Raw genomic sequence first — 9,607 nt, 5'->3', positions numbered from 1 at the left:
ACCTTCTTCCCTTTGTGTCTCCCACCTCTCTCCCCTCCCTCTCAGACCTCTCTTGCCCCCCCCTCTCTCTCTCCTCGCTTGCCTTCTCCCCCCGCCACAGGCTCCCTCTCTCCCGTTCATGTTCCAGCCACCTGACGCCGGCAAGCCCCACGTCCGGTGAGCCTTGGATTTTCGACCACCCGACGTCGATGCTTCCTGTGCCAGCGATGCGCCCTCCGATCCCCTTTCAGGTGAGCTCCCTCTCGCCTTTCTCTTTCCTCGTTGTCTTCTTCTTCTTTTCTTCTTCTTCAGGTGAGCCTCCCTTGACGTGTTTTTCATTTTTTTTACATAAATGACCCTGGGTGCGTTCACGCACCCAGGGTCAGGTTGACTGCACCAAGTCCCGCACCCACGTCGTGTCGCGTCGACGCGGGTGAGACACCTGGTTAGCTGAATCCCTGTGACATAGTCTGGAAATGTTCATGTTATTGCTTTTGTAAAGCTTTGTTTGGCTATTAAGACCAGAAGATAGATATAAACAACCTAAAGTCACACCCCAAGACTGGACCATTTCTGGACTTATAATTGAGATGTGACTCTCTCTCTCATATTTGTGTATGTTTCACTTATTAATGAGGTCATTTTTCTGTTGATGCTGGACCATGATCTTCTCAATTTGATAGGTTGTTTATTAGATATAAACCGAGTTACCGGAAACACCTAGGTAAGTGGGAAGTGTGTTTCAAAAGCGCAAAACGTCGTGCTTCCGAAATGTGCGGGGAAGCGCCATTTTTTGGGAAGTGTGCTTGCCTTTAATGGAAAACATGCTTCACCGCACTTCCCCCTCGCTTCCCCCATTTTTTCAATTTATTTATTTATTTTCTCTTTTTTTGCTTCCCCCTCGCTTCCGGTTCGCTTCATAGGTCGCTTTCGAGACGATGACTGATTCACTCCTAAGTCGTCCTACACTTCTAGCTTCCTAAAATTTTGAAAGTGCCTCACTTCCCGCTTCCCGCTTCCCGCATCCCGCTTCCCGCTTCTGTTTCCTCAACTGGCAACCATGATATAAACAGCCTAAAGTCATACCCCAAGACTGGTCCATTTATGGACTTATAATTGGGATGTGACTCTCTCTCTCTCATATTTGCGTATGTTTCACTTATTAATGAAGTCATTTTTCTGTTGCTGCTGGACCATGATCTTATCAATTTGATCAATACCCTTGATATTAGATCCTATTGATTGAGCGTACTTGACAGACTTAATTGAAGTTCTGGTAAACAGTGGAAGGCAGCTTGAAGCTATCAATCTGGTATATGCTTTTCAGCTTACTGAGCAATTTGCCCCTGTGCGTTTGTTAAAAGTGTACCTGAAGGATGTTCGCAAAGCTTCACAGGCCAAAGTTGGAAGTGCTTCTCCTGCTGCTAATGTGAGTGTTGGTTAGCTGTTACTGTTATTGCTACATCTGCTGTCCTTTGTTAGTGGAAACTATTGTCGTCAGTAACAAATAAATGAATAATGCACCTCAAATGTGTTTCTAAGCGATGAACCAACTGTAAATTTCATGTGTAGCTAAATATATTTTGACTCATTTGACACGGGGCACGAATTGAAGAGTCCTGAGACAGATTGATTTACTAAAGGAGCTCCTCTTACAAAACCTTTTTAATTCAATCAAAACCTTAGTGATTAAAGCTTAAGTTGGCAATGGTGCAGAAAGTTTATACAGTTAAAAGTTCTAGTGATTTGGAAGTGGGGAAAAATAATGGGTGATAAAAAATACAATTCATAAAATAAATGAAAAAACCATTAGAGTAAGACAAAGGGGGATAAAATGGAAAATGTGGAAATTTTGAACAATGCGATAAATGCTCTTGAAAGTCTCGAAACCAAGTTCTTTTTGTATTGTTCTAGAAAATGTGTTCTATTTTATGATGGGGAGGACATTCGTTCAAATAATGCATTTAGAATTTTTGATGGGAATGAAATAGTTTTTGATTCACCATGTAAATTAACTTGGATTATCTCACATATGGCAGAGCTACTAATGGTGTGAAATCCACATCCTGCTGTTTTAACTTTTTATAGACAGCCCAGGCTGGGGTTCAAATCATAGTCAAGCAACTTGGTGTGCTGTCAAATTTGGTTGCAGTGTCGGTAACTTGATATACCTGTCATTTGTCCATGATTATCTCGTCCAGAAAATGAGAAACTTGGATTGAGTATACATTTTTTTAGTGAGGCCTGTTTGTATCTGATTCAACTCTCCTAGTTTCCTTTTCCAGAATGAGGCAAATGATCGAGAGCTCTCTGCCATCAAGGCAGTCTTGAAATGCATTGAAGAGCATAAGCTTGAGGACGAGTATGGTATAGAGACACTTCAGAAGCGGCTTATACAGCTGGAAAAGTCAAGCAGACAAGAAAAGGGCCGTTGATGCTGCAAAGCCTCAACCCAAGAGACCTCGTGCCAACAGCTCTGGAATAATTTACGGGCCACGTCCTGCAGCTGTCCCTGACATGAACTTCTATAGAAGTGGGTATCCATGCTCGTATGAACCACCAATGTCAAGCTTCTATGGTCAACCCATGCTTCAGACATCGCCTTACATGTATGCAGTTGATAACCATGGCTACACTGCTAACAGTACCTACAGCATTTCCCCCAGACACGGGAACTATTTTGGGAACGGAGATCATTTCCTGGCTACTTATCTGCATTAGTTAGTAGTACTAATCCGTGATAACTTTTGGTTAATCAAGCTAATGCTTTTTTATTGTGTGGTACATGACCTGAAAAACCTTCAAAGAGCAGACTGTCGTTAATGGACGAGAGGAAAAGAGAAAATACTCACTGAACCTTCAAAGGAAGACTACTACTTCTGGCATTGACTGTACCAGAGAACAAATTCCAACTCTTTTCACTTTCCCTTTTTTTTCACTTTTGCATGCGATGACATCATGCATGTAGTTGTATTTTTCTGTTAAGTGGTCTCAAGTCTGAAATTTATCTTGTTGGCAGTGTCTTCTGGGAACTGGGCTTGTTATCGTAATATGGTATCTAAATATACATCGATTTAACTATTTTCACTATGACTTCTGTGTCCCAGTTTTCTTTTTTTGCTGCCCTTCGCCTATTTATAAATTGTTCTAATGATTAAATCGCTAAGGCTCATGTCGTCAAGAGTTCAGGCTGCCATAAGAAATATCGCAATATTCTTCTCTTAAAGTAAAGGCGCCCATCTCCACGGTAGTGAAACTTGCAAGCATTTAGTGAATTGCTTCTCTTTCAATTATTTGTAAGATGAGTGCTCTGCAAGTAAACAATGGTGATAAGGATGAGTTTGGATAAAGGCATGTGGATACCCGAGGAGGGTGATAAAATTGTCTATCTAGAAGTTTAAATGATCCAGCTTGGTCCATGGTTTAGCTGTTCAATGTCGATTTATTAGGAAATATTAAGCTCAAATTTGAACTTGTCCCTAGCTTGGCCAGCTATTCTAGTGCCTCATATATATAGTCACTAATATATATTTACTGGAAGTATATTTATCAGAGCATGAACCGAGATTTTCGTGGGTTTCTTTGTTTTTTTCTCTTAAGTCTCGCCATATGGTTGATTTACATGCTTGGTTACGGGGACCAACTCTCAGATCACTTGATTACGGTACATAAGCAGGATCTTTTAAGGCTAGAAAATGGGATGGCTCAGAATTCTTGAAAATTGATGGATCTTTTAAGGTTTGATTGTGTATTTTTGATGAAAAAATAAGATTTTTGGATGTTTGAATATTTGCGAGAATTCTGAGACATCGATTTTCAAGCATTAAAAGATTTTGCTTGTGTCATAATCGGCTGATCTGAAAGCCGGTTCCCATAACCGAGCATGTAGATTGCATCCTTACATTGATATTTAAGAAAAGAACAAAAAACCTATGGCACGATGATAAATGAAACATTTTATTGGATTTTTGGTGTTATTTTCAAAATTCTAACCGCATGTGTTCAGCATGATTGATTTACTAGAAATTGACACTTGAAAAATGGTATTTGGAGCCTCTAAAATGCATGATCCAAGTGTTGATTTCTAGTAAATCAATCATGCTAAACACATCTGTACGGTCAATATTTCCAAAAGCTCTGATGAAATGTTTTATTTAGCCGGTGCCATATATATATATATATATATATATATATATATATATGTAGAGAGAGAGAGAGAGAGAGAGAGGGTATCTCCTAAATTGTCCTAGATGGCTTCAAAGGACAAAGCTTTGGGTGTTTGCTTAATCTGAACTCATAAATGTATTCTCTATAGCTTATTTGAAAACATGTAATAAATCAGGTATTTTTTGTATTTACATGCATACTTTTGTCAAGGCAGAGTAGTACGCGTATGATGTGCATTTATAAAGAGTAGAACATAGCCACTGCGCACCTATTTTCAAAGTGAAATGTTTCTGTTTAAATTTTACATAATCACCTTTCCCTTGGAGCCCATACAACGTAAGTGGCATACTTTTGCCAAGGTAGAGTGGATGCGTATGATGTGCATTTATTAAGAGTCAACATATAGAGCATCCACAGTAAGCTCGCTGCCCGCTGATTTTTAAAGCGAAGGAAATCCGCTTAAAATGCATGTAATCAATGTTCAATTACAAAAGTGACACATACTTGAACTGAAGGGCAGCAACTTAGGTACACATCACAACATCAACATTTTTGGAATGCAATTCACATCTAGGCTATGTTTGGGAGCCTGTAACTAGGATAGAAACATGGTTTCCATGTATTGCCAAAACATGGTTTTGTAGTTACCAATACCACAAGCTGTTTGGAATAGGAGTGGGCATCGGGCAGGCAGCCTGGGCCCGTTTAGAGTTTGGTCGAGCTTTGGCCTGATTCTTAACGGGCTTGGATTTGAAGAACAACCCATGATCCAGCTCATTGGCTCAATGGGCCAATGTGAAGCAGGCCAAAACCCAACTAATTAAGTAAATAATAAATAATTAACAAGTTCTTATGCACCCAACTAATTATCTTTCTAATTTTCATAAAACTAATGCAACTAATTAGGTAAATAATAATAGTTATCAAATTATTATGCAATTAATTAATTTTTAATTTTCATATTATTAAAAATTAATAAATAACTCAGGCCTGTTGGGTCAGCCAACCCAGACCCAGCCCACATATATAACAGGCCAAGTTTCGGCCCGATAGCTAACAGGCCCAGGCCGAAAACCTTGACCCAAACCCGACCCATGACAGGCTAGGTCGACTTGGCCCATCAAGCCGCCCGGCCCATTGCCAACACCTAGTTTGTAAGCACTTTTTGGTTTTGATGTGGTTTTAGCATTTCAAGGAACTAGTTTTAACTCCCAAACAAGTGTAACTTTTTGGAGTCAAAGCCATCAAAAAGTATTTGCTGTATTTGTCCATGCAAGTATTTGCATACTTTGTTCATACATGTCCATGAAATTATTTGTCCATACATAGGCATCCATGCATGTGTATTTGCATTTGTTTGTCCATGTATATGTATTCACGCATGCCCATGAATGTGTCCATATGGTTAGTGAAGCGTTGGGACTGGCATCAAGGATGTTGGTGTATTTTTGCATTGGGGAAGGCATTGGAGGTGCCAACACTCTCTCCATTGCCATTGTTTTGGTAAAACGCTGCTCTGAAACACAGTTGTGCATCACGGATTCTGCAACGCAGCTCACAAACACAGCCTTATTTCCATGCAGCATTTCGACATCCAATTTTGAACAATGCATTCAACACAGCGAGAGAGCATGTGCAGCCTGGAAACTGAAACATTAGCACTCGCTACTTAAAAAAAACATTAACCTCCCTTCCCAGACTACCAGATCGTTGCCCTTATCCTTTGGGAATCAATTGGAATTGCCACATTTCCGAAGGGTGATTAGAAGATGAAACATTCAACGTATATCAGCAAGCATACCAAACAATCACGAGTTTGAGAGGAGAATACACAGTTTAGGAAGCAACAGTTGTAGTCCACCACAGCAGGCAACTAGTCCGGTATACATGTGAAGCTTGGGCAGTACGCTTCTGCACAAAAATTGGATCAAGATGGGGCTGGAGCTCACTAAGCATCTGCATGAAATGGCAGCTTACACTATTTGCATCATCCAACGCTTGGCTCAATTAGAGAAGATTGAAATGCTGAAACAGAAAGAGAAAGTGCTTGAACCTTGCAGCTTTGATATCTTACATGACACACAAGAAATACGACCACAGCATGAGTTTAAACAAGAAACCAAGATTCACAAATCAGATAACATTCAAGCCGTTCAGGCTCGACACATCCTTGTAGTTAGACACAATACACAGGACTTGCCCAAGTGCCGTGACACTCAAGCAACAAATTTCTCTGGATAAGCAAATAGATGGTCATGTAGCTGATGAACCCGCAATGCCAGAAACAAAAGGGCAGCTTTATTAAGCAATATAAATTTAAAATGTGTACAATGACAAAAGAATGGGATTATAGCAGCACTCACATGATTCAAGCAGCCTCGAACAGAGCAATGGCCAAACCAGAAAAAAACATCAGCATTTTTACAAGAGGATTTTTCTATACTTCCTATCCTTCTTGTATTCTTATGTCTGTCATTGAACTAATCCAGGTAAAACAAAGTAACTATCTTTCGAAGATTTTTTGCTTCTTGACATGTTTCCATAAGAAGCTTGCTGTCATGGAAGGCAAAGCAAATAACTTGCTGTACATGTGATAGAATGTCCATGTTACATAACCTGTTCACATAAAAAAAATGTAACCTCAAAAGGATCTTTTGCACATGGTTATGTGCACATTAAAAAAACTTAGATGTATGTGTATTTATCCGTATCAACGCAGTGCATCAACTGTACAACATGAAAGATTACATAAATATGCCACCATACACGAAGTGTCTAATTTGGTTCACTAGGCAAAATAAACAAAGCATGTGTGCATAATTGATAAATGCATACATGAACTACATAATTGAATTGCATAAATATAGAACTTCCATGTTACATATCCTGTTCACATAAAAAAAAGTCAACTAAGAAGTATCTTTTGCAAATGGCTATGTGCACATAAAGGAAACTTGGATGTATGCGTACATATATGCATCAATGCTTGCTAGTGTAACTGTACAACATTAAAGATTACATAAATATGTTACCATACACAGTATGATTTGGTTAGCTACACAAAATAAACAAGCATCTGTGCATAATTAATAAATGCATGTAGCAACTGCATAAATGAGCTCACAGATTTGACTCACATGCAACTAGGGCAGGTAACATGTTGGACTGGGTCAGTACGGTTGGGTTAACATTAACCCCAGAACGCCATAGGCCAGAGTGGATCAGGTTGAAATTAAATGGGTAGAAAACCTAGGCCCGTACCTAATCCACATGGCTTCAGTCGTGCTTGGATCAAGCAAAAGCAATCTTGGATCAGGATTCAGGTCATGATTTTTAGTAGCAACAAATATAAGAACCCTATATTTAATTACATAAATGAATCAATAATTTCCCATTTTTTTGATAAAATTGCATAGTTTAATATTACGAAGCTCTAATTAATGTCTTAACAACTAAAAAGTACCTTAAAAATCTCATGTCTGTCTGTCAATCTCACTTAGATACTGACAAGTGTGTATAGGGTTTATATTTGGTACAAATGATTGTACCTACAATCTAGTTTGAATCTCACGATGCGAGTTGTTTTGACACAAATCGATGTGTTCAGCATGTTTGATTTAGTAGGAATAGTCTCTTGGATTATGTTTTTTTGACCCAAAAAAATGTTTTTATGAGTCAGAAAAAATCAATGCCTTCATAGCTGTTGATTTTTTTATTGACGGAAAAACCTGTATACAGGTCGGATTCCAGCAACCCAAAAGCCGGTTCCCACTAAATAAAACATGTAGATCACATCTATGGTGTTAGATGTGAGAAAAAAAACAAAAAAGGGGGTTCCTCCCCATTTTCTAGGTTGTTTGCACCTACAAATAACTATTGAATCTTAGTTCATATATATATATATATATATGAACTAAGATTCAATAGTTATTTGTAGGTGCAAACAACCTAGAAAATGGGGAGGAACCCCCTTTTTGTTTTTTTTTTCTCACATCTAACACCATAAAACATGTAGATCACATCTATCATCTATGGTGTTAGATGTGAGAAAAAAAACAAAAAAGGGGGTTACTCCCCATTTTCTAGGTTGTTTGCACCTACAAATAACCATTGAATCTTAGTTCATATATATATATATATATATATATGTGTGTGTGTGTGTGTGTGTGTGGTAATGTTTTTGTAACAGTGCCATTACGTACAAACACCTCTAGATCTCTCATGCACAAGTGGCTTTGATCCAATCCAACCTCATGGATGGATTCAACATGTTTAAAATATATATATCCTCCTTACTGGATCATGTTTTTTTTTTATGAAAAAACATGTTTTCATGACCCAGGAAAGTATCGCACATTGTGGCTTTGATATATATATATATATATATATATATATATATATATATATATATATATATATATATATATATATATATGTGTGTGTGTGTGTGGTAATGTTTTTGTAACAGTGCCATTACGTACAAACACCTCTAGATCTCTCATGCTGCCATGCACAAGTGGCTTTGATCCAATCCAACCTCATGGATGGATTCAACATGTTCAAAATATATATATCCTCCTAACTGGATCATGTTTTTTTTTTTATGAAAAAACATGTTTTTATGACCCAGGAAAGTATCGCACATTGTAGGCCGTCAATTAAATCCCACCTCTGTGTCGTAATTGGACGATTCAAGAGACTATTCCCACTAAGTGAAACATGTAGATCACATCCGTAAGGTTAGTTCATGAAAAACAATCAACACATGAAAAAAATAAAAAAAGGAGGCATTTGTAGGTAACGGCGACAGTAGCAAATACATATATATCCCAAACAGTTTCCGTGATAAACCATCCTAAACACTCCTAAAAACATAGTTGCATGTGTTTTTTGCTTAATCTAAACATGTAGATATGTTCATCATTGCTTATTCACTGAAAACCACAGTTTGGGTCAAATAGATCTATCGAGAAATCTAGATTCCTATTTCATCAAGCATATTAGCCATTGATTTTTTTTATGGCTCTAAAAGCATATCTAAACATGAAAAACGTCTAATCTCATACATGTTTTCTACAAAGTAAGCTATAGAGAAGATATCTATACGTTCAGATTCTTCAATTGGCTGCAATATGAAGAGTGGAGGACAAAACTCTAAATTGTCTTATTTCATTAAAGAAAGGATATACAAGAGATGTTACCCTCTTTATTGGGCTCACATTACAAAGAATGAAATACCCCTAAGAAAGATAAGAAGAAGAAAGAAAAAATAAAAAAATTATGTATAAAAAAATATCAAATATCAAATATCAAATATCAAAATACCAACTATGCCCCTAAGACACAACCTACTCACTATTTTCACACCTTCCCTCAAACTCGAGATGGTGCAATAGGAACCATTACAAGTTTGCAGATAGATGTGAAAAATTGAACGGTTGGTTACACCTTAGTGAATACA

The 9,607-nt window shown here is 37.9% G+C and overlaps 2 protein-coding genes across 12 annotated transcripts in view; one reads left to right on the top strand and one right to left on the bottom strand.

The window, feature by feature from the left end:
* Positions 1–206: 206 nt before the first annotated feature.
* LOC149838997 (FRIGIDA-like protein 3) lies at positions 207–2,414 on the top strand. The gene is made up of 4 exons (XM_090003912.1): positions 207–230; positions 1,307–1,408; positions 2,068–2,136; positions 2,265–2,414. The coding sequence occupies exons 1-4, from the start codon at positions 207–209 to the stop codon at positions 2,412–2,414; spliced, it is 345 nt and encodes a 114-aa protein (XP_089860038.1).
* A 3,454-nt stretch (positions 2,415–5,868) lies between these two features.
* LOC149838996 (uncharacterized) overlaps positions 5,869–9,607 on the bottom strand; it is a 75,108-nt gene continuing 71,369 nt past the window's right edge. For 3 of the 11 annotated variants that reach the window (XR_016431306.1, XR_016431303.1, XR_016431307.1), the window contains exons 6-7: positions 6,510–6,762; positions 5,869–6,171 (exon numbers count right to left, since the gene is read on the bottom strand). Coding sequence is in view for 6 of the 11 variants with exons in the window: in XM_090002189.1 (XP_089858315.1) it covers positions 6,627–6,762 (136 nt within the window). In the remaining 5 variants the exon portion in view is untranslated. The other 8 variants (XM_090002189.1, XM_090002193.1, XM_090002187.1 and 5 more) reach the window with 5 other exon arrangements.

Source organism: Nuphar pumila, chromosome 4, assembly GCF_984573655.1.
Source record: "Nuphar pumila chromosome 4, dmNupPumi1.hap1.1, whole genome shotgun sequence".
NCBI lineage: Eukaryota > Viridiplantae > Streptophyta > Magnoliopsida > Nymphaeales > Nymphaeaceae > Nuphar > Nuphar pumila.
Note: the sequence above shows the minus strand (reverse complement) of the source record. Positions and strands in the feature narration are given on the sequence as shown.